General features: G+C 34.6%; 1 protein-coding gene across 2 annotated transcripts in view; it reads left to right on the forward strand.

Moving 5' to 3' along the window:
* Window positions 1-25,883, forward strand: part of LOC149802579 (kinesin-like protein KIF19) — a 147,087-nt gene that overhangs the window by 72,947 nt on the left and 48,257 nt on the right. For both annotated transcript variants that reach the window (XM_089951850.1, XM_089951851.1), the window contains exons 5-6: window positions 1,573-1,706; window positions 22,879-23,004. In XM_089951850.1, coding sequence (XP_089807976.1) covers window positions 1,573-1,706; window positions 22,879-23,004 — 260 coding nt within the window. The remainder of the gene's footprint in view (window positions 1-1,572; window positions 1,707-22,878; window positions 23,005-25,883) is intronic.

The raw sequence follows: 25,883 nt of genomic DNA on the forward strand, positions 1-25,883 counted from the left end.
TATATGTCTCCTGTCCATTTAATATCAACTTTTTATACAAGCTAATATGGAATGGCTATAGTAATAATAATAATAATAATATTTCTTGCCATAAGAATATGACCATTACAAGTTCTTTTCGGGGGCCCCGAGTGGCCGAGTGGTCTAAAGCACTCTCTGTTATGGATCACTGCCATCTCACCTCTGTCTGTGTGGGTTCAAGTCTAGGATTCTGCCAATGTGGGTATGTGAGAAAGATTGCCAATAGCTTCTTGTGGGTTAGTGGTTCTTTCCGGGTTCTTCCTCCACCATTAATACTGGCTGCCATGCATAGCCTATCATGTGCTGAAAAATGGCATTAAACCCCACATCAACAACAAGTACATGTTTATTATGAACGCCCTCGGGCAACAAAAAAAATCTAAAAGTAAAATAGAACATGTGGTTATAACAAACAGCATGCTATAAGAAAAGATATGTACTATATATGTATTGTTATGTATATTTAAACTGTATTGCATGTTGTCTTTTCTCCATGATTGTATGTTAGTATATCTGTATTGTTTAATTGCATTTGGCAGTAATTGAGTTTAGGGTGTACCTGCCTAATGTCTTATTATTTTGTAAACAACATATTACATAGCTAATATTTAACAATGTTTTTAGATTATATATTACGATCATTGCTACCGGAGGTAAGATGTTTTCTTGTATCTGAGTTTAGGACATTAGTTTTTCATTTGGAAATTCTTGATATTGCTGACAACTTAGAATGTTCAAAAAATTAACTTTTGACTCTCATCCTGGTTCTCATATTGTGCCTTAGGTTTTTAAATAAGGGAGAAGTAAACAGAATTACTCATTCCTATTTTAACTGAGCCTTTAGAGGGGTCAGTATTAGCTGTGTTTCAGTTAATATTTGAGAGGATTTATTTGTTCAAATTATTCACTGGCATTACGTAAGTGCTCAAAACGTTTTGAACTAAATCACTATTTTGGGATTATTGTGAATTCATTCAAGGACATTTTGGATTATATCATTGTGATACAGCAAGACTGTTGGAACATTAGCACATTCAAGACTATTGGCAGATCTAAAATTGGAATTCATTTGTAACATCACTGGAATTCATTCAGATAACCCTATACTTTTCAGACTTCTCATCAAAATTTTAGGACTGCTTGGGATTTAACTCACAATATTGTAAGATTTTTTTAAATTTTCACTTTGTAATACTTTTAAATAAATTATGTGTTGAATTTTACAAAACTTGGTTTTTTCACTCTCTTTTGTTACTTAGTTTAAAACTATAGAGTCATCACAGTATATGTAATCATTTGTTTTCATGGTGAGGGGTAATCATTGTCATTACCATCATCAGCAGGATTCACATCATTGTCATCATCTGAGAATTGTCAGTGTGTCATCAATTTTATTTAACAGAGAGCAGTGGGATAAAGATAAAAGGTTGAGATTGAAGTGAAGAGAGAGAGAGAGAGAGAGAGAGAGAGAGAGTGTGCTAAGGTCAGTAGGTCAAGTAGGTCAATGTTAAAGTTCGTTGCTAGCATGAAAATTAAGTTTTTTCCCTTCAGGTGCGGGCAAAACGTACACCATGTTGGGAACAGATAATGAGCCAGGAATTATGGCCAGAGCACTTAATGATCTGTTTCTCCAGATGGAAAAGAGTGATGACATGGCTTACAAGGTCACTATGTCCTACCTTGAGGTAAGTGGATGTTATGGTTACACATTTTAGTTACTAATCAGTACTGCAGTAAAACCTGTCTTGAGTGACCTCAGCTATGAATGACCACCTGTCAGTTATGACCACACCTGTCATGCATCACTCAATTTTATTATATAAATACAGTGTTGAGCACATTCAAAATTGGAAATTTGCAGAATGCAACCGTGATTTTTGGGCAGAATAAGCAATTTGACACCGCTTTGAATGATTACTATTGCAAAAACAGAATAAACACCACCTACCTTTATTTAATTCTTTGTAACCATCATCAGATAATAGGGTCTGCAGACAAAATGAAGTTGTTCTAAACAACATTGCTGTGAATGACCACATTACAAGCACTTTTATATTAATCCTTTGTAAACAAAACCACTTATGAGGGTAATGAAAAAGCAGATCATGTTGCTGAAATGGCCCAAGAACCATCTGATTTTAAAATACAGTATACTGATTTTAAACCTAGTATCAAAGAGACTTTACGTCAGAAGTGGCAGGTTTCATGGAATGATGCAGTGAATAATAAACCTTAGAAGAATGGACTCCTTCCTACAGAACCCATCAATATTTCAACATTGCAAGAATTAGAATTGGTCCTACTTATATAACCCACTCCCAAATACTAAAAGGCAAAGACCCACCAGAGTACATTTCTTGCAGTGAACCATTCCCTGTTAAGCACTTTATGATAGTTTTGTGACCTGCAACCTACGCGTGATCAGTATTACAGTGTGCATGAAATGAAGGAACACATTGATACAATAAATGCCATTTGTATTTTAGAATTCCTGAAAGAAGTAAACATTTATTCTAAGCTATAACTTTTATGCCATCATCTTGAGCATTTTTACGTAAAAAAAAGTGTTCCTTCATTTCATGCACACTGTAATACTGATCGCGCATAGGTTGCAGGTCACAACACTCTATCGTAAAGTGCTTAACATGGTATGGTTCATTGCAAGAAATGTACTTAACACCCCTTATTTTCAATAACCTTTCATCTGTCTTTATTAACATACACCATTTGCATTCCCTGTTGATTTGGAAGCTTTATATATCACCATTACCATCTTATAATTTTACTTTCAGCTATTTGGTTTTGGTATTGCTGGTCAATATGAAACCTTTTATCATTTTTAAATGACCATACATATAAACTTTTGTATGGTGCTAGATAGCCTAAGAGTGCTGGTGCACCGTAAAAATACAAACAATCAATCAATCAATCCATACTGACCGAAATCCTTATTTAATGACAATTTTGTGATGTCATCTCTACTCCAGCATCAGAATTTCACATGCCCAGTGAGTACCAGTTCCTTATAAACTAACACTTGTCTTTGTAGGTACATCACTATGTATAAAATGAATATACTTGGTCATTGCTAATAATAATAATAATAATAATAAACAACTCCTTATTTTAAGAGGATATCTCAGTAATAATGAAGCATAGCGATTGCACTTTGGCTGCTGAGCATTTCATAAAGACTTTTAATCCTTAGACTTTACCATTGAGGTTAACCTCTTCCCTCATGCTCTGGCAAATGTTTGCTCACAGCAAGGCTTTACCTTTGCACTTAACCTCTTCCCTCACTGTCATCTGAGGCCCCGAGTGGCCAAGTTGTCTAAAGCACTCATCATTACAGATCACTGCCATCTCACCTCTGTCTGCTTGGGTTCAAATCTTGGAGTCAGCCAATGTGGTTATGTGGGAAAACTTGCCAGTAACTTCTCATAGGTCGTGGTTCTTTCCGGTGTTTTCCTGGGTTCTTCCTCCACCATTTATATTGGCCACCATGTATAGTCTATCTTGTGCTGAAAAATGGCATTAAACCCTACATCAGCAGCATCATTATCATCATCATCATCATCATCAGTCTTTTGACAAAGTGTGGTCGTCAAGGCGCTGTGCTGCTGAACATCTGACCAGTTCCCTCCACTTGTCTCGATCATGTGCCAATGCCTGTGTCTCAGCAAAACTTTTCCTGGTCCATTCTGTGATATTGTCAATCCACTTTTTTCTCTATCTACTTCTCTTTCTGCCATCCTGAATGCTGCCTACAACAACAAAACAACAACAATCATTGTCATCATAGACACATCTATATATTAGAATATTTTATTTTCATAGTTTTCACTCATTTTGGTATCAGACTTGCATCAGGTACCTTGAGGATATGGATGAGTAATTTTTGCAGCCGACTTGTCCAAGGGATTCCTGTTTGGGAATTTATGTCCTGTGCCCTAGTGGCTTACAGTTAAACATTTTTCAGCAGATACTCATGGGAGTGACTCATTCTGTTCATTATTCACAAGTGTCTGCAAATTAAAGATGTATAAAGTATACAGCATTTAAAATGGTACTATCAAAATCCATTTATGACCAGTTTTTAAAAAAATCTAGGATGAGTGTACATTAAGGTAGATTTCATTGCTTTCATTGATGAACCTATGGGTAATTCCATTAAGAGTATCAATTACTTTTTGAAGGCAAATGTAAGAAGTAGCAGTGTTTAAGATATTGGCAAGAATGAAAGTGTTAATAGAGTGGAGTCATATCATTAACATGTCATCAACCCATCAATATTTCAACATATTAATTCTGTTAGTTCCATGCAGGTAAATAAGAAATCCACTTTAGGATTACAGCCAATTAGATACAGTGATGGTAGGCAAAATAAGGAGGTTGGTTTGGCATTAAAATTGGTTCAGGTTCAGCATTGTTTTTATATACATTTAAATTTTATATGTGTTGGCCTTTCTCCATGATTATATGTTTTCTATACTGTGTGATTGACATTGGTCAGTAATTGAGTTTAGGGCTTACCTGACAGAAATCTTGTTATTTTGTAAACAATATATTATGTAGCTAATATTTGTCTATGATTGTTAATTAAATATTCAGATTATTATTACTGGAGGTAAACATGTTTACTTGAATTTGAATTTAGGATGTTGGTGTTCCCCTTGGGAATCTCTGGTATACCTGCTGTCTTACATGTTCTTTTTACTAAATGTTTACTAAGATACCTGACCTTATTTGCAACTTAAAATATTTTGGAAATGAATTTGATGGAAAAATAACCATCATCCTGGTTCAGTTATTGTGCCTGACATTTTTATATAAGTGAGAAGTAAACAGAAATTCTCAACTCCATATTTTAACATCAGTCTTAGATGAATCATTTTAAGTTGTGTTTGTTTCAATTAATATTTGAGAGGATTTGTTTATTTAAATTATTCACTGGAATTACAAAGTGCTCCGTGATTTTGAGACGAAATCAATGCTTTGGGATTATTGTGAATCCATTCAAGGTCATTTTGGATTATATCATTGTGATACATCAAGACTGTTCACATGTCTCCACATTCCAGGCTTTAGGCACATCAGTACATTCAAAATTAGCATTCATTCTGAACGCTACTAGAATTCATTTGGAACTCTATACCTTGGACTTGTAATATAACTTTAAGGACTATTTGTTTTTTAATTCAGAATACTGTAAGTTCTTTTTAAATTTTCACTTTATGTTCCAGGGAAATACAATATTTATTGAGTTTTACAAAACTTATTGGTTTTCACTCTTTTCTGTTACTTAGTTTAAGATCATAACACTTGTATTGTTTCAAATAAATGGGTTTCATCAAGTAAACATTATCCATAATTTTAATCCTTTTTAGAGCTCATGGCATCAGTAGGATATAAATTAAAGGCCTAGAGCTAAGTCCTTTTGTAGTTAAGCCAAGGCATCAAGCTCAAGACTAATGTAGCTTATAAAGCTAAGGCCTAGAGCTAATGGCATCAGTAGTATATACATGTGTGCCAAGAGCTGATGACATCATTAAGTTCATACAACCATGGCATAAAGCTGAGGCCTAATATTGTATATAAAGCTAGAGCTGATGACATCAGTAGTATAATGCCATTGCCAAGAGCTGATGGCATCAGTAGCATAAAGCCATTGCCAAGAACTGATGGCATCAGTAGTATAAAGCCATTGCCAAGAGCTGATGGCATCAGTAGGATAAAGCCAGTACCTAGAGCTGATATCATCGACAGTATAAAGCCAGTGCCTAGAGCTGATGGCATCAGTAGTATAAAGCCAATGCCAAAAGCTGATGGCATCATTAGTATAAGGCCAATGCTTAGAACTGATGGCATCAGTAGCATAAAGCCAGCACCAAGAGCTGATGACATCATTAAGTATAAAAAGCCATGACCTGGAACTGAGGCCTAATATTGTACATAAAGCCATGGCCTAGAGCTGATTGCATCAATAGTATAAAGCCAATGGCTAGAGCTGATGGCATCAGTAGTATAAAGCCAGTGCCTAGAGCTGATGGTATCAGCAGTATAAAGTCAGTGCCTAGAGCTGATGGCATGAGTAGTATAAAGCCAGTGACGAGTTGATGGCATCAGTAGTATAAAGCCAGTACCTAGAGCTGATATCATCGATAGTATAAAGCCAGTGCCTAGAGCTGATGGCATCAGTAGTATAAAGCCAATGCCAAAAGCTGATGGCATCATTAGTATAAAGCCAATGCTTAGAACTGATGGCATCAGTAGCATAAAGCCAGTGCCAAGAGCTGATGGCATAAATACTATAAAGCCAGTGCCTAGAGCTGATGGCATCAATAGTATAAAGCTATGGCCTAGAGCTGATGACATAAATATTATAAATCCAGTACCTAGAGCTGATCACATAAATAGTATAAAGCCAATGCCTAGAGCTGATGGCATCAATAGTATAAAGCTATGGCCTAGAGCTAATGGTATCAATTGTTTGCAGCAATTGCTATAGCTGATGGTATTGACATTATAAAATCAGTACCTAGAGCTAATCCTTTGTGGGATGTAGAACAGGCCCTACATGCCTTCCTGCATATGTTAAGAGGCAACTGATAGAAGCAGGAGCTGTGTTGGCTCAGTGGTTAGCATGCCAGAGTCATAACCAAAAGTGTCCCTAGGCATAGCATTTTACCCCAATTGCATTGGACCAAAAGTGTCCTTCGGCATGGCATTTTACCCCAGTTACATTAGACCAAATGTGTCCTTGGGTACGGTATTTTACCCCAGTTGCATTGGACCAAAAGTGTCCTTGGGCATGACATTTTACCCCAATTGCATTGGACCAAAAGTGTCCTTGGGCATGACATTTTACCCTAATTGCATTGGACCAAAAGTGTCCTTGGGCATGACATTTTACCCCAATTGCATTGGACCAAAAGTGTCCTTGGGCATGACATTTTACCCTAATTGCATTGGACCAAAAGTGTCCTTGGGCATGGCATTTTACCCCAATTGCATTGGACCAAAAGTGTCCTTGGGCATGACATTTTACCCCAATTGCATTGGACTAAAAGTGTCCTTGGGCATGGCATTTTACTCAGTTGCATTGGCACTAAATAGCTACTTGCATTTCTGTATCAGGAACACTATCAATGGCTTTAGTGAAATCAGAATATATGGTGTTACTTGATACACTATGATCACATTATTGAGTCAGTTTGTTTTAACATTCTAATAGTTGGACATTATCATGGAAACCTTGTTGATCAAAAGATATAATTTTGTTTTTATTTGCAAAGTTTGTTTTTTGATCTTGTAAAATAATTTCCAACAATGTAATTGTTTGACTTGTCAGAGTCACTGGTCTATAGTTTTCACATTCTGACTGGATTCCATTTTATGTAGAGGCATAATATTGCCATCTGTGCAGCAAATTTTGCTAACAGACCTTGTTAAATATATATATATAAATCTACCAACTTCTGTGCATAATTTTTAGTGCAGGATCCCATGTTCAGGGTGTCCTTAAAAGTGACTGCATTGAATGTATAGTCCATAGATTACATTGAAAATAGATTTAGGACACCAACCAAATATAAGCAGTATTCATTACAACCACCAATGTCATCTCATCCCGACCACATAAAAAATGGCTGTGCCAAGGAAACTTTTCCACTTACTCATCCCTGAGCCAAGTAAATGCAGATTCACAGCTTGAGCAGATCTGTGCTTATTATCAAACCTTAACAAGCTCTGAAGCTCAGCATCACTTGGCATCTAGAATATGTCAGCTATCAATTACTTTTGCCTGTTATGCCAACTTTTCAGTCCAGAACATGTTGCCACGGTAGCTGACTTTACTCTTTATATACAGTGTGTAGCAGACACAAACATGATAGATAGTATAATGGTTTCAGGTGATGAAAATATTATGTTCAGAGTGAATACAGAAGGTTAAAAACATCAAGCTTGTATCTGGTGCTAGTGGTCTTTCAGTAGAAGCTTAAGGAGTGTTGCGATAATTATCCTGTGTTAAGTGGATTTTTAAAATCAAAATTCAGTCCTTCATTTTAGATAGAGGTATAAAAATTTTAAGGGTTTATCAAAATTGAAAACAACCAATTCTAAAAACCTCTTTTGATGTATGCAGTAAAGTTAACATATTGTTCTGTAAATTGGTGTAATTTCCATGCAAATTTATATGAATTTCAGCAAGTGGATCTGTTTTTCATGATATAGCCCAAGGATTAGTACCTGGTTAAATTCTCATTCACATGTTATGGAAGAAAATATAAACAGCTTTTGAGTCTAAAAATGCAACTTTTCAAAGCCAAAACGGTGTTTGTTTTAATTCCATTCAGTATAGGTTTTGAGTTAACCTTGAAAATAAGTATTTTGTCCAAGAAAAAATACTGAAAAAGACCTGAAAATGTTTGTTTTAAGGTGTAAAGGTTTAATTAACAGTGACTGTTTAATTCTATAATTTGATAAAAGCACCATATTGTAAAAATATTAAGAAAACTAGCTTAATTGCCCATCCTAGGACAGGAATAAAAAAGCAAAAAGAAACCATGAAAATTTGGATTTAAAATTAGTTTAAAAGAAAGTTTGAATATAACAAAAAAATTAAATTTGGGATGCTGCCATGAGTTTCAAAACCCACTACCTCTTGTTTGGCAGCTATTGCACACAGAAAGGACAAATGTGGGTGTTTATATATAAGTTTCCTGAAAATTCAATACTAAAAATATAATTTTACATTAGAACCATTGACTTATGATGCATATTTTACATTAGAACCATTGACTCATGATGCATATTTTACATTAGAACCATTGACTCATGATGCATATTTTACATTAGAACTTTTGACTTATGATACATATTTTACATTAGAACTATTGACTTGTGATACATATTTTACATTAGAACCATTGACTCATGATGCATATTTTACATTAGAACTATTGACTTATGATGCATATTTTACATTAGAACCATTGACTCATGATGCATATTTTACATTAGAACCATTGACTCATGATGCATATTTTACATTAGAACTTTTGACTTATGATGCATATTTTACATTAGAACTATTGACTTATGATGCATATTTTACATTAGAACCATTGACTCATGATGCATATTTTACATTAAAACCATTGACTCATGATGCATATTTTACATCAGAACTATTGACTCAGGATGCATATTTTACATTAGAACCATTGACTCATAATGCATATTTTACATTAGAACCATTGACTCAGGATGCATATGAATCTTTCTTAAAAGTATTGAATATTTAATTGCTGGACATTTATAATGACTGGTAAGTTTAAATTTATGTGGCTTTGCAACAATAGAAAATGACATTTGTTTTGTTGTTTAAAATTTTATGGATTGGAAATTGATTTTAAGAATGATCAATATAGATTAGGTCTTTCTGTTTATGATGTGTTATGAATCATAAGATCCACAGAAATTCGTGTAAAGTTGTCAATTCTCAATGCAGACATTGGTGTAAAGTTGTTAATTCTCAATGCAGACATTGGTGTAAAGTTGTCAATTCTCAATGCAGACATTGGTGTAAAGTTGTCAATTCTCAAAGCAGACATTGGTGTAAAGTTGTCAATTCTCAAAGCAGACATTGGTGTAAAGTTGTCAATTCTCAGTGCAGACATTGGTGTAAAGTTGTCAATTCTCAAAGCAGACATTTGTGTAACGTTGTCAATTCTCAGTGCAGACATTGGTGTAAAGTTGTCAATTCTCAAGGCAGACATTAGAGATAAAAAGACATAATAAACATATTAGTAAATTTATTGTCATTGTAAAAAAAATTTAGTCTCTAGTAATTACCTAATGAGACTTATTTACTCACATTAAAAACCAGTTTTGAACTACCTGTACATTTGTAGATAATGTAATGTTATTGCTTTAGGAATATTCCCTAACAAACTAAGTATAAGTATTTTGTCTGATGTGTGATTCTTACAAAAGTCTCATGACCAAATTTAGTTTTGTTTGTTTGGAATCTTAGCAGTTGGTATTGTGCCCTCTTTGGCAAGGAGGTCATCAAGCCATTGTATTAGAGGTGATCATCACACAGCCATTACTTTAGAATAGGCTGTAATTAGCAGTTGGTATTGTGCCCAAAGAGGCAAGGAGGTCATCAAGCCATTGTATTAGAGGTGATCATCACACAGCCATTACATTAGAATAGGCTGTAATTAGCAGTTGGTATTGTGCCCAAAGAGGCAAGGAGGTCATCAAGCCATTGCATTACAGGTGATCATTATACAGCCATTACATTAGAATAGGCTGTAATTAGCAGTTGGTATTGATTCCATGGCTGATCATTATTCACTGTGCTGATTTTTTATCTTATGACCTCCATTAATTCCTTGAGGCCATAGCACTTAAGTCTGTTTAGTTAGTGTTCTGTATTTACTCCATAATCTTTCAATATAAATCATGTACAGAAACCAAAATTAAATCTGGTTACATTTTTGTGTTTAAGAATCTAGTATATTATTGTCAAGGCAAAGTAATGGATGCCTGTGACATTGGAGCATTTCAAGCATCAATGAGGTAGAGTCACTTTTGAGGGCACCCTTGATATGAGAGTAGATTTTGAGATGGACATTCTTAGGGATTCCATTGGTGTCTTTAACATAGTATTTGTTCTGAAAGTCAAGAGCAGAAGATTAATGATGCCAAGCTGATCCCCAAAATGCCAATGTTGAATGTTACCATTTTGCTTGAGGTTTTTTTGTTGTTTTTTTTAAACACTGGAGTTTTAGGACATTGCTAACTCCAAGTAGGCCATGATGCACCCCAGAGAGGGCATGACACCATCTTGAGAGGGCAGGGTCCAAGCCTGCCCTCCTAAAACAGAAAGGACACCATTGGAATCTGCCACCCCTTTACCAAGAATAGCACTCACTTGTAGTATAACCAACATTATGTGAAAAGAACTTCAATCCACACTGACACATTCTCCATTTGTAGATAAGGGTATATATACTGGTTGCATAACTAGTGTGAACAGGGTAGACCCATATCTACATGGTGTATGCAGATCCAATTCTGGGTCTATGTACACAGTAGGGGTGGATATGTGTGTGAATAGCACATGCAGGAATGAAATAGAGTAATCTAGCATTATGGTGCTCTAAAATCAATGCTTCTGACCCAGCTCAAAATAGCATATCATTACATTATGATGCCGTTAATATGACATGATGATTACATTATGATGTTGATATGACATGATTACATTATGATGCTGTTAATATGACATGATCATTACATTATGATGTTGATATGACATGATGATTACATTATGATGTTGATATGACATGATGATTACATTATGATGTTGATATGACATGATGAATTACATGATCATGTTATTGATATGACATGGTCATTACATATCATACTGTTGATATTATATGATCAAGATATGATCATGTTATTGATGCAAGATGAAGATTACGTTATGATGCTGTTGACATGTTACTTTTTATCTTCGTATGTTTTGGCACTATAACTCGAGGAGAGATTGTATTTAAAATGACACAGTTCAGTCTCTTATTGAATAATGTAAAAGAAAAATGTTTTTATAGTTCTAATAATCGCAATTAAAGTCCACAGCAAAGGATAATGTACAAAGAGTATATGAGACCATTGTCATTCCTTAGCAATTTTCAAATTGCTGTTAATAGCCATACATGCTTTCTTTAGAAAGCCTTAGAAATGTTCAAATTGCTCTAAATAGCCATGCATGCTTTCTTTTGTGGAAAACTTATGTGAGCCCAATAATTGTGTAAATACTTCATCATTTTATTATGTGAGTAAGGAATGACGTTATTTTTCTTATATCTTTCTATAAAAGAACCCTTGCCTTGGGGTATATCTATGGCATCTTTTCTTATAACTTTCTATATAAGAACCCTTGCCTTGGCATAGATCTATGACATATTTTCTTAAACCTTTTAATAAAAGAACCCTTACCTTGGCATAGATCTGTGACATATTTTCTCATACCTTTTAATAAAAGAACCCTTACCTTGGGGTAGATCTGTGGTATATTTTCTTATACCTTTCTATAAAAGAACCCTTAACTTGGGGTAGATATTATACCTGTCTATATAATCACCTTTACTTTGGGGTAGACATATGATTAAAAATTATTTTGGGATAGATATACTAAGAGTAGTTCAAGAATGTACACCATCCCATAATCTTTTGTTGATTTTGGATTGCTTGGACCCGTGCCAATGTAAAAATATATTTTTTAAAAATGTTTAAACATTTCACACATGATATAGAAAAACAGATACAACAGTATTTAAGTTTCATGTAGTCTTTTTTAAAATGGCTTTTCAATGTTTTCTTTCTTTATTTTCTCATAACCTATGATACATTTCTTGTGTGTTAGGTTTGAAGGTTTGAAGGCATGGGACCTGCCTTGCGAGAAATGAGCAATACCATGTGCATATTAAATATGGATATCATCATGCCACAAAATCAGTTCACTGTCAGACTTAAATAATCCATTTTTTTGTGATTTTATTTGCATCAAAATGATTCTCCATCTAGACTTTTTCCTTTTTCTGGAGTCAAACTATGAAATTTCATTTTGTCATACATAAGGTCAGATGACTTGTCCCAAGGTTTTAAAAGCTTCTTAGTCAACAGCAGCAGAAACAATAATTTTTGTATGATTTTGTTTAATTCAGCACTACCACTTTTTACAACATTGCTATCATTTACTCACTATAATGTTTTACACGTTTGCTCTGACAGCTACTCTTTGTATGAATCCTGTATGTACTCATCCTTAAAGACTTTACATATTTTATTGTAGCAGTAAATCAATTGTCTAAATTTTTTAAAGCATTTGTTGTCTAAAGACACCTCATCTTGTAAAAATTGTACATCATATTGTTATGTATACATTTTGTCACAGAAGGGCTCATGGAAGATTGGTCTGTTGAGCCAACATATTTCTTCTTTAAATAAAGTCAGTATTAATATTATTATTATTATTATTGTTATTATTATTATTATTATTATTATTATTTCAGTCACCATATCAAACAAATTGACCCATAGCTGTGGCTGGACTCAGTCAATTAATCATCATATGGGTATTTCAGTGAAATACTGACAAATTAAGATGAATCATTGTGTACCATAATTTTGTCATATCAGTAACTTATAATACAATTGACTTCAACAATAAAAATAAGGTATTCTTCACTGGATTTGACATGGAAAGGGTTATTTAATAATAATAATAATAATAATAATAATAATAATGCTTTATTTATAAAGGGTGACTCATTAGTCAAGGACTATTCTCCTCTGAGGCCCTCTTAAGGAGAGTATAACAATGCACATTGTATGAAGATAGCAATAATAATAAACTGTTTATTTTAACATGTTTAGTATTAAAATACTAAATTCCATTTTCTATTAGAAGCACATACATGCTTATCATATCTCTTCTTAAATACTCTAATATTTTCAGCAGATTTTACATGTAGTGGAAGCTGGTTCCACAGAACTATACCAGAGTATCGGAAGCTTTTTTAAAATTGCTGTCTTGGTTTAGGTGCTTAACTGGTATTGTGTTGAAAAAAGCCTGAATAACTCCTGAAGATACTTTGGTGCAGTTCCATGTAGATATTTATATAAAAGAACTGCCTTGCAAACATCTATCCTTTCATATATTGTGAACCAGATGAGTTCCGTAAATAATGCTTTTGAGGGATGATCAATAGATGCATCTAAAATTAGGCATGCTGCTCGTTTCTGAAGTTTATAAATCCTGTCAAGCTCAGATTTAGCACAGTTTCTAATGATTGCTAACAATAGCTGGAACTTAATCTCTACTCCATATCAACTTGCATATAAATATTACCATTTCCTTCATAGTGTCTTTCACTGAACTACAGTTCAGGCTCAAATTTTAGAAAATGTGCTGTAAATAGAACAGCATACCATCTGCTGACAGTATGCATTAAAGTTAAATTATTGTTTACTTGTACATTGTTGGGTGGGTCCCAAGTCTGTGTGCTATATATATTGTACACATTGTACAGGACTTCAAAAACTAATTTTTATGATGGCTTTATATATTGGATATTTGGTTTTGTTCTGATCTTTTCGTTTATTAAACAATTTTCCATGATTAAGCTCAAAAGATACTTTACTCTTCAAATTGATATTATACTGTACGTGCTTATACCAGCAAGGACAGCAGCAGCCATTTGATTTTTGGCCAAATGATTGGCTACTTGGGATTCCTCTATTACACTAGTATATAACATGATGTCATAGAAATGTTACCAAAACGCCTGTTTGAAAAGGGGGGATAATCCATTAGGTGGTGCTATGAATGGAAGACCATGCCAGTGGTGCTTGTTTACATGAGCAACTGGTACTTCACTTGTGTGGAGATATTGCTGGGATGCCCAAGTGTCTTTACCCTTATATCGAAATATGGTAGAGTCATCAAAACACGTTTTCATTGAAAATGAGCTGGGAGTGTCCAGATGCAATGGCATTTGCACTGAAATTGACCTTGTGCTAAAAGTAGACCATGAGGTCATTCCCTCTGGCTGCTTTCTCTTCCACCATATTGTTCTTCCAACAAAGTACTCAGTGATGTAAATATTCTTGTAACTATTCTCATACCATTTACTTACGTGGCCTACATCACCTGTGATATTGTCTATTTTTCTGACTGCACCGCAGCCTACTAGTTGTTCCTGGGGAAGGGAATGGTGCCACCTCCCCCAGGCTTTTATGGGTTCAAGGAACCCTGATAGTTTGGCCTCAATCTGTGGGTCCATAAAGGTCCCTTACAGTTGAATGGTTGGCTCTCATTAATGGGAAGGAGAGCTCAGGAACGGTCCTGGTTGCTTCACATCGCTGGTTTCTTGTTGCTTTTGCCTGGTGTTTCTTGCGTGTTTTTTTTTATTGTTTTTTTTCTTCCAAAATGTTCTAAAAAGACATGAAAATATGTTGTGTGATATGCACGGATGTGCAATAATCATGGCAACATGCCAGCAGTTCAGAGTCTATGTTGTTCGTTCTACTGATTACTATTAACAAACTGCACAGACCCAGATCTGCCAGTGCATTATGCAACAGCAGATCTGGGTCTGTGCTGTTTGCAGTTGGACTTGACTTGTAAGCTAAAAATATCTTGCTGTGATTCTATAGCAAAATAAAACCATATGATATCAATTATTTTATATGGAGAAAAATTATTTATCTTGAGATAAAAGAAGATAGCTCAAAAGAAAATCACAGTCCCCTCCATCAGACAACTAAATGGTCAGTACCTGTTTAGTAGATGAATTTGATGTGTTAAATTGTTGCACAAGTTGTCATCTAAACACTGTAACTAAAGTGAGATGAATGAGATTACACTCTAATTGAGACCCTGTAAAAGACAATTGGATGTGTTGACACTGAAGTGAAAGACAATTGGATGTGTTGACACTGAAGTGAAAGACAATTGGATGTATTGACACTGAAGTGAAAGACAATTGGATGTGTTGACACTGAAGCCTACAATTTATTAGCTACACTTTTGGTATAATAAATAGGCAGATAAATTTTGAGTGGGATGTCAATGCTTAGGGAAAATAATTTTCAGAGGGGACCAATAAACATCAAACAGCTTGTAAAACAAATGAAAAAATATTTAGTGGGCCTTATGAAATTATGGAAACATGAAAACAGAGAACAACTGCTGTCCTAAAAAATATATATGTTTACAATATTAGAGAAGAATACATGTACCAAGCACATTGACATTTATTCCAGTAAATGGCAAAAGAAAATAACTTTTATTTAATCTGAAATTTTTCCAAAAGTTGAATTTGGCCCAGATATCTTCTGTATTTGACTGGCATACTTGACACAAACATGTGATTAAATGATCCTAAATATAATTATATTTGTAATATTCAAAGTTAATTTGCTGAAAATTACAACTGCTTTGCAAAATAGATAATAGTTTTTGAAATTATTTTGTTGAAATTAAAACATACTGTTAATATCATTAAATTCATAGTCTGATCAGTTGATTCCGTACTGATGGAAACTAATGAAATACCTACCGATACAGTGAAAAGATACTGTGGTATATCAGTAATACAGCACACCTCTAGTGTGTATGTATGTATGTATAAATTTGTATGTGTGTGTGTGGAGAGAGAGAGAGAGTTTTATGAGGTTACGTTCCAAATAAAATACACAGCTTGTAATGCTTTAGACTGGTTCTGTAAGTAGCATTTGGGTACCATAGTGGTTTTCATCAATGGTAATATGTGAGTCTCTTTTTTCCATCTTTTAGCCTTATTTGATATATAGATTTCAACAGCCACATTTTGCTTGATGCTTTCTTTGTCTACATTCACCTTGTTTGATATTTTCTTGTCTCTTTTATAGTCTCAAGTCTCTTTGCTTTGTGCAGGTTCTTGTCTGGCTGTCTCATTTTATCACTTGTTGCCATGAGATATCTCTGCATCTTCTGTTTGCCTTGTGACTGCATTTCCTCAACTCTCTTTGTCCCCTTTTGGCCTTTGGTTTTATTCTTTGCACCTCTTTCCAGAGCTGAGGAATGGCAGTTTTAGTTTTGCATCTGTTGAGACAACTACTGGTGCAGCTATAGTGTGTTCCCATATCCTTGGTAAATGGAATATTTCAGTGTAATAGTGTTCCCATATCCTTGGTAAATGGAATATTTCAGCATGAGATTGTTCCCATATCCTTGTTAATGGAACATTTCAGCATGGGATTGTTCCCATATCCTTGTTAATGGAACATTTCAGCATGAGATTGTTCCCATATCCTTGGTAAATGGAACATTTCAGCATGAGATGGTTCCCATATCCTTGTTAAATGGAACATTTTGGCATGGTAATGTTCCATATCCTTGGTATATGGAACATTTTTGGTGTAATAGTGTTCCTTTATCCTTTGAAAACAAAACATTTCAGTGTTATATGGCTTAAATTTGGCAAAGACAACTAATTTCAGTGTTATATGGCTTAAATTAGGCAAACACAACTAATTTCAGTGTTATATGGCTTAAATTAGGCAAACACAACTAATTTCAGTGTTATATGGTCTAAATTAGGCAAACACAACTAATTTCAGTGTTATATGGCTTGAATAGCATGAAATGTTTATTTTTAAAATTAATATCTAAAGTCATGTTATCAGGATATGGATCATATGTGTTGCTGACACTATTTTGAGTCTATTCATCTTTCCTCCTTCAAATTCCATGTATACTCATTCCCAAGTTTTACCCAGCTACATCATATCACACATTAAAAATATTTCATCGATGTATTTCAAGTGCAAGTGTTTGACCAAGGAACAGAATTATTTACATAAAAAACAATTATCCTAAACCAATAAATATTTCCCTCATGGTTTAACATGGTTGTTTTGTTATGTGTTCGGTTTAGAGAATATGACTGTTTTGCCCTTGAACTGATACTGGAATGTAATAATTAGCCACATCAAAAAGGTCCATATTTTGTATGGCTATTTAATAAGCCAGATTGTTAACCCAGCTAGAGTTAAGAGATTTTGTTATGGGGAATAGTTTGAACATGTCCACTTTAGGGGATATTGACCGCTTTAATGTTTACTTTTGATAAATATTATCCTCTGTGGCAAGGTTATTGAAATGTTTTAGTCAGTCTGTCTGTTGACTTGCTTTGTTAAGAGAACAAAAAGTTCAAACAATGAAAATCCAGTAATCCCATGGCTTTTTTCGACAAGGAGAGGTCTAAAATTGGCTTCACTGTACCTTTGTTTGAAATTTGCAAATCAAACATTAAGATAATGAAAGAGTATAAAAATCAATATTACCTACTCCAAAATGTTAAAATTGAATTAATTGTTACCTTTGGGAGACCATATCTAACAAATTTGATTAGAACATTAAGATTTGCAGTAATTTCTAAATTTGACTCAGTATTTCCTGTTTTGACCCCTGACATTAGGCAAAACATATTGTGTTGTGAAGTCCGTCTAGTCCCTGTTTCATTTCTGTTCAAGAACACAGTATAGTATGTAGCTTTTATCTGGGTAAGAAAAGAAACCTATCAATGTTGGGCTCAAAAGGTCAAATGTCAGGGTCACAGAGACTTAAAGAAGGACAGTTGTTTCAGCACAGTAACTTGATTCGCATACCAGAGACCTTGACCAAACATTGTAAATGGCTTGTACTTGTTATGAGACCTAATAATATTGGGTCAAGAGGTTAAAATTGATGATTACATTGACTTAAAAAAGAAAATAATTTCCATATGGGCTTGATTTTTTTTGTCACCTACCTTTATCAAACTTTATGAATGGCTTGGACTGAGAAAAGGATGGTACCTATTCATTTTGGAGTCAAAAGGTCAAAAGGTCAGGGCCACATGGTTAAAGAGAAAATATTATTTCTACACAACTATTTAAATTCTATTTAAAAAATGCCTTGACTAAATAATGAAAATGGATTTCAAATGAGACAAGGAAGAGACATGTATATTTGGGGGTTTCAGGGTCAGTGGTCAAAGTTAGAAGGACTCCAGAAAGAAGACATTTGCCACAAAACTACTTAAGTTCTGTGCCACAGACTATGATCAGACTTAATAAAGCAGTGGTCAGCATCCCCGAAGGGCTCATAATTTTGAAATACCCCTTAGTCAGTGGTATAACAAATTGAATATGATATGGAATGATCAGTGTTTTTTCCAGAAATGGGAAAAGTAGGGCCCACCTTCCCCTAACAGGTCAAAAGTGGAGTCATTTAGAAAGAATGGGTTGCACATATCCTTATCTGTTTCATGTTCATTCAAGAAAATTCAAACACATATAATTATCAGCCTTTCCACCAGCAAGTCTTCTGTACTAGAATTTGAATTCCCATGCTCAAGTAACGGTTCTGAATAAGAATTTATTATGGACATATGTCTACATTTTTTTCACATTATGCTACTTTTTGAAAATAAATGCAGCATTATTTCAGTGAAGTTGTCATCTTTTCTTCTTTATAATTTCTCTCCATGATCATGACTGTGTGTTTTCAAGTGATGCCCTAGCTAATTTCTGTCAGCCAATGAAATTGATCATCTTATGTTTCTTTGGCAGTGAGCATAGTTGAGCTACTAATTCCCCAACTGATACAGGTTTTGTTTTTGGTTTCTCTGATACTATCATGCTGATATGTTTGGTATACCTGACTGTCATTGTAAATAGAAAGCTGTGTCATCAAGTCACAGCACAGTTGTCTGATACTATCATGCTGATATGTTTGGTATACCTGGCTGTCATTGTAAATAGAAAGCTGTGTCATCATCAGGTCACAGCAGGACACCACATTCCACAGAACTCCTTTACTCCTGTTCCAATTATTTGACAGCTGAAAGAATTGTTACTTGAAGAAAAAAATCTTTCATTTTTGTATGGTTAAATTATTTACAGAAAGATAATTACAGTAATGTAATTCATACTTGACACACTTCCAGACAGGGATTTTATTGAGACTCAGAAAGTATGTTTTGAGGTCAGTGAATGTGTCCCAAAGAAAGCGGCATCATCCAGCTAAGAATAAGCTATATTTTCATAAAATCCTAAGCAGAATGATTGGAAATTGAAATCTGAATTGAAAATTAACTTTTCTGTTTTCTTTAAAGGAAAGCAACAGTTTGTAGACCTAACATTATTAGATATCATCACCACATACACATATGTACAAACACTCTAATAATCACAACCACACTGACATTAAATGAAAACATACACACAAGTCTGTCTTTGAAATACATTCAGTGGTAAACTATAGGTATAACTAGATGCAGTCGTTGTAATGTCATTAGTTCAATAGAGTCATGTTTAAGTAATATCTAAAATGGTGCTGTTTATACCAGACCTCCTTGCATTTTAATTGCCTCCATGTCAATTAGCTGTATAAACTACCCCAAACATAGTTTTACATCAGCTCTAAGCAAGACTGTTCATCATTTGTATATGCTGTGTGTTACAGACATATACAGAGGTGGGGTTTGAAAATATTTTCTAAACATGACTGTGTCAGGGAGTTTGAAAGTAAAACATCATGTTTTTAGCATGACAAGTAGTACATGTATTTTGGTAATTTTGACATCAGCTGGTGCAAATCTGGTTTTGATAGGTATGAACTGTTAAATATGTACTTCATGAATTGTAAATTTTAAGCACACACACTGATTTACTATTTTCTTTCTCATTGCCTCCAGAAGTGTTGTCAGTAATGTTGCTATATGATTTATTATATAAAATCTAGTCTTATCTGAATTCAATTAAAAAAAGTAGGTTCTATTTCTGAAAATAATACTATTCATATACCAGTGGCCTAGTGGTAAGAGTGTCTGCCTCAGATGCGGGAGGTTGTGGGTTCGATCCCCGGCTGAGTCATACCAAAGACTTACAAAAATGGTACTAACAGCTGCCTCGCTTGGCGCTCAGCATTAGGAGGTTACTGTTAGGACTGGTTGGCCTGGTGTCAGGATAATGTGACTGGGTGGGACATAATGCTACATGTCTGTGGCATGATGCCCCAGTGCTAGACATCACTATAAATTGCCACACTGCAGATATCATAGCAATATGACTGAAAAATAGTTAAAGCTATGTTAAAAGTCCATCACACACACACACACACACACACACACTATTCGTACTTACTACTGTATTCAGATAGGTACAGTCTGGTGCATTCGCTTTACTTATTTGGTTTGATTTTCTCAGAATCCTGCATTTGTGTGTACTGTAATAGACCCTGTATATGGACCGGACTTCTTGTTCTAGAATAGACCATATTTGTATGTGGACTGGACTTCTTGTACTATAATAAAACCCTGTGATAGGAATCGTAAATAACAGTTTTATTTTTAGGTTTACAGTATAGATCATATTCCATTTTATTATTTTTGAGTTGTATATCTACAACCAATTTCTAAATTTGAGTATTCCATTATGAACCTTACTGACATCAGCAACACCCACTTGGTGAAAAACCTATGATTTGTTATAAAGTAAGACAAGCAGTTTGTCAACCTTGTTACATGCAAATGAACCACTAGGAAACACTATAGGACACATCACCAAACTGGATGCAATTTTCAGTGAGCAAACAAATTGACTTAGAATTTGGCTTAACTGTTAGCATTACTTATTGGCTAGTGCTTCCAAACATTAAAAACATTTAAAGCATTTTATCAGATAGAGTTGTTTGAGAATTAAGAGAACATTTGATGCAAAGTAAGCCTGGTACATTTTTGATCACAAATGACTTTTTGTGCTTAACTGGATAAGGGACTTTGCATTTCTGAAACATTAATAGAGTAATTTATCAGTAGAAATTGTTTCCAGCTGGGAATTGAAGAAGATTATTGATAAGTACACAAGTTCCTTTCAAGACTGTTGTTATGCGTATCGTATCTACAAGGATTAAGATTGTTTTGAAAGAGATGAAAATTAATCTGCCCATTTATGGTACTCATTGACTAGAATTGCCTGCAAGTACATGTAGTCTATACTTATGTACTTATATAATAGACATTGAAATAATAACCCCCTCACACCATGGCATGTAATGTATAAAAATGTGTCAGCACAGATCAAGCCTTTAATAAGCCCCTCATACCATGGCATGTACTGTATAAAAATGTGTCTGCATAGATCAAGCCTTTAATAAGCCCCTCATACCATGGCATGTAATGTATAAAAATGTGTCAGCACAGATCAAGCCTTTAATAAGCCCCTCATACCATGGCATGTACTATATAAAAATGTGCATAGATCAAGCGTTTAATAAGTCCCTTATACCATGACATGTACTGGTATTGTACAAGAGTATGTCAGTGTGTCAGCACAGATCAGGCCTTTAATAAGCCCCTTATACCATGGCATGTAATATATAAGAATGTGTCAGCACAGATTGAGCCTTTAATAAACCCCTGACATCATAGCATGTACTGGTATTTTATAAGAATGTGTCAGTGTCAGCACAGATCAGGCCTTTAATAAACCCCTGACATCATGGCATGTACTGGTATTTTATAAGAATGTGTCAGTATCAGCACAAATCAGGGGTTTATTAAATAAGCCCCTCATACTGTAGTATCTACTGTATAAGAATTTGTGTGTCAGCATCAATCAGGCCTTTAATAAGACCCTCACACCAAGGCATGTATTGTATGAGAATGTGTTAGTGTGTCAACACAGATCAGGCCTTTAATAAGCCCACTCATACCATGGCATAGACTGCATAAGAATTTGTCAATTTGTTTGCACAGATCAGGCCTTTAATAAGCCCCACACACCAAGGTATGTATTGTATAGGAATGCATCAGTGTGTCAGAATAGATTAGACCTTTAGAACAAAATACAGTATGTGCATTCAAGACCCTAATTAAAAAGAAAATTGATACTAGCAACAAAAACTAACCTTTATTTTAATTGTCCAACACGTGTTTTAGGAACTGATGAAGCAAAACTTTACCTTTAGATTTGACTGGAAATGGTGTCAATTAGTTGTTCTGTTTTGTTGATGTAGCAAGTGATGTCTTGTTGCCAAAAAATAAATAATTTTTAATACAGCTAAATGCCATAAACTACTGTTGTGAGGTACATTTCTATTGTATAGTTTCCTAAAAAAGTATACATTTTATAAATTAATAGTTTGATGGACAACTAGTGAAGTATGTTAGGATAATACTAAAACTAAATCAGTTATATATAATGATGTTTCCTTTTTCAAGATAATGTTGCTTACAATTTCAGATTTACAATGAGATGATCAGAGACCTTCTGAATCCAGGCTCAGGTATCCTTGACCTTCGAGAGGATTCTAAAGGAGGTGTTCAGGTTGCTGGACTAGTGGAGGTTAAGGCCAGATCTACAGAAGAGGTAAATATTTTTTTAAAATATAAAATTAATTATCTTGTTGAAATAATTAAAACAGTTATGGTTACTCGTTTTGGGGAAGCTGACAGATGACTATAAGCAAACTAGGCATTTATTGAATTCACTGAAATGGTCCATCAACAGCTTTATAAAAAAGATATTAACCAGAAACTTTGTTTGGAAATTAGTTGTAAAGTTTTTTAATGATTTTAGAAAATAATTTATAGGAAAATTTGCTTGATAATCATTTGACATTTGTGGACATTTGCAGGACCTAAATATTCCAGTGAGTGAGATTTTATTATATCATTTTGTTCATTAGTAAATTATTTCAGAGCAGTATCACAACACACACACACACACACACATGTTTGTAAAATCTGTGAAATGGAGATATGTCTTTCACCATTGAAATGGGGATTTGTTTATGTTAACACATTTCTGGAGAGGAAGATCAGTTTTTCTATGCTTTGGATATATCTCTGTTTTTTACAATCAGTTTTGTTGATATGCAAAACATTACTACAGTATATTAGAATTGTTGTCATCAGAATGGGGACACAGATGTACACAAGTTGTGGGAATTATACAATCAGACTGACATTCCATAAAGAGCTGCAAAATGAATCCAAATATTAGAGTATAATTTTAACTCTTGTACATATTTTTCTTCCATATTGACAAACTACAGGCAAATTGAAATTTATGTTGAATCTTTTAATTTAGTTTAATTCATGCAATGATGGACCCAATTTTGAAGAAAACTTATTTGTCCAAAGTGTGTGAAAAAAACATGTTTTAATAGCAGCAATATCTTACCCATCGCTGTTGAGTAGCTATTAATTTTTCCTGCCGGAAAACTTTGTCTACAATTGATGTGAATACATCTTCCCACAGAGTGGAGTATTGTCAATAAGACATGGTACAATTATGTACCTTTCATGCCCGTAAGCAGAACACTCATAGCTTTTACAGGTGCCATAGTACGTTCATTCCCTGAAGTGTAATCAACACAGTTCCTTTACAACTGCTCCTGGCCCACTGCAATTGGCCAGGCAGCATGGTAATGGGTAAATCTCTTGTGGGCCATCTGCAAGGTCTTGAAACAGATGCAGCCCCTGTCCAACCTCGATTATACCTTTACCTCAACTGTTGCATCCAGGGTGTGGTTGCCAAAGACTCTTAAGGAGGAAGTTCTCTCACCTTCCTTCCTTTTATATGGAAAGGGTGAAGGAGACAGCCCTACGGATGTACCCTATCCTGCTGTGCACTCATCTGAGTCCCATACTGCCTGCTGTTGCTGCTTATCTGGTCCTCATTTCAGAGGCTTGGTCAAACATCACAGACAATTAATGGGTTCTTTGCATTGCCAGCAGGGTTCACCAAGTACAGTTTCATGAACAACCCCCTCTATCAAGGCCTTCAAACTTCTTCACCAATCCATCTGGTGTCATTAAAAGAAGAGGTACACATTCTTTTCCAGGACCATGTTTCTCGTGGAATCTCCCCAACAGTAACTTCAGAGGCATCAGTAACTGAAGCAATGGGCACAAATGCTATTGCTGCAGTTTGACACACCTATAAGGGAAAATATTCATCATTTGGTAATGCTATTAGAGACGATGTTTCTGAATTGTGTGATATATATTTCTCTCAACATTTTTGTATGGATATGGGCTAAGTTGTCCTTGGTGTTAATGACATAGGGGGGTATTGTCTGGAGGGGTGTCCATGTTTATTTCCTGGGTGGGGGAGGGCTGTTGTCTGGGAGTTTTTGTCCAATTTGTTTTTGTCTGAAAACCTTTTCTGTTTCAAAGTAGTACAGTATATTCACAAACTTTATTTTTCATGTCACTTACCAATAAATGGTATCTGTCATGAATACTGTTCAGTGTGGTCAGGCTATGTATAATCCACCCTCCCAGCAGTGTATTGTATCATTATATCATTTATTGAAAATTAAATTATTGAGGAAAGGCAGCCCGAACATTGCTATATAGTCATGAATGTATATAAATTTTACTCAAAGGTAATATATATTCTTAAATCTTCTGATTCATGAAGTAATTTTTTCACTTCTTTGCACTGTTAGTTTCAGTGAGAAGCAGTTATTTTATTTTACAAAAGAAACAAAATAACCAAATTAATTACTGGGTATTTAATAATTAACAGACAATATTGATTCCACATGAGAATATGATCATAAATTGCTTATACCATGAATACTTGCTTATAAGACAAGTCCACCTGAAAACTGCACAGACTTAGATCTGCCATCTGTGTAGTTTGTTAGGAGTAATCAGTGGAACAAACAAGACAGACCCTGTTCTGCAGGTGCATTATGCTATTGCAGATTAGGATCTTTGTTGTATGCAGTTTGACTTAACTTATAAGCTAGTATTTATGGTATACATGTTAACCTATAAATTCCTGATCTTCCGTAACCTCATCCACCTTGTGCTCCAAATTGAGGCAGCCATGGTAGATAAGATGTTAAAGCATTGGACTTGTCATCCAAGGTCATGGGTTCAATTCCTGCCCAAGCCATCCCTGTCTTTCTGTGTCCTCAGAAAAAGCATTTAGCTCCAATTTCCTCTGAATGACATAATCAATAATGTGTTAAAAGTGCTGTTAAAGCCAGTAAAAACAATAAACAAATTGACTTTATTCTCCTTACAAAGCAAGGGTAATTATATTATATATATATCAACTACACCTACTCTTCTTTGGGACAAGCAGCAGTAATGATCAAGGTGAGATAATGAGCCACTTTTGTATGTAAATTGGTCCAATAATGAGGAAAATTTATTCTGTGTATTATTGATAGCTAAAAATAAGTGCTGCAAATGGCATATGATACCCTGCAGCCATACGATTTGACC

Source organism: Sinohyriopsis cumingii, chromosome 3, assembly GCF_028554795.1.
Source record: "Sinohyriopsis cumingii isolate HCF-2022 chromosome 3, ASM2855479v2, whole genome shotgun sequence".
In the NCBI taxonomy this organism is placed as follows: domain Eukaryota; kingdom Metazoa; phylum Mollusca; class Bivalvia; order Unionida; family Unionidae; genus Sinohyriopsis; species Sinohyriopsis cumingii.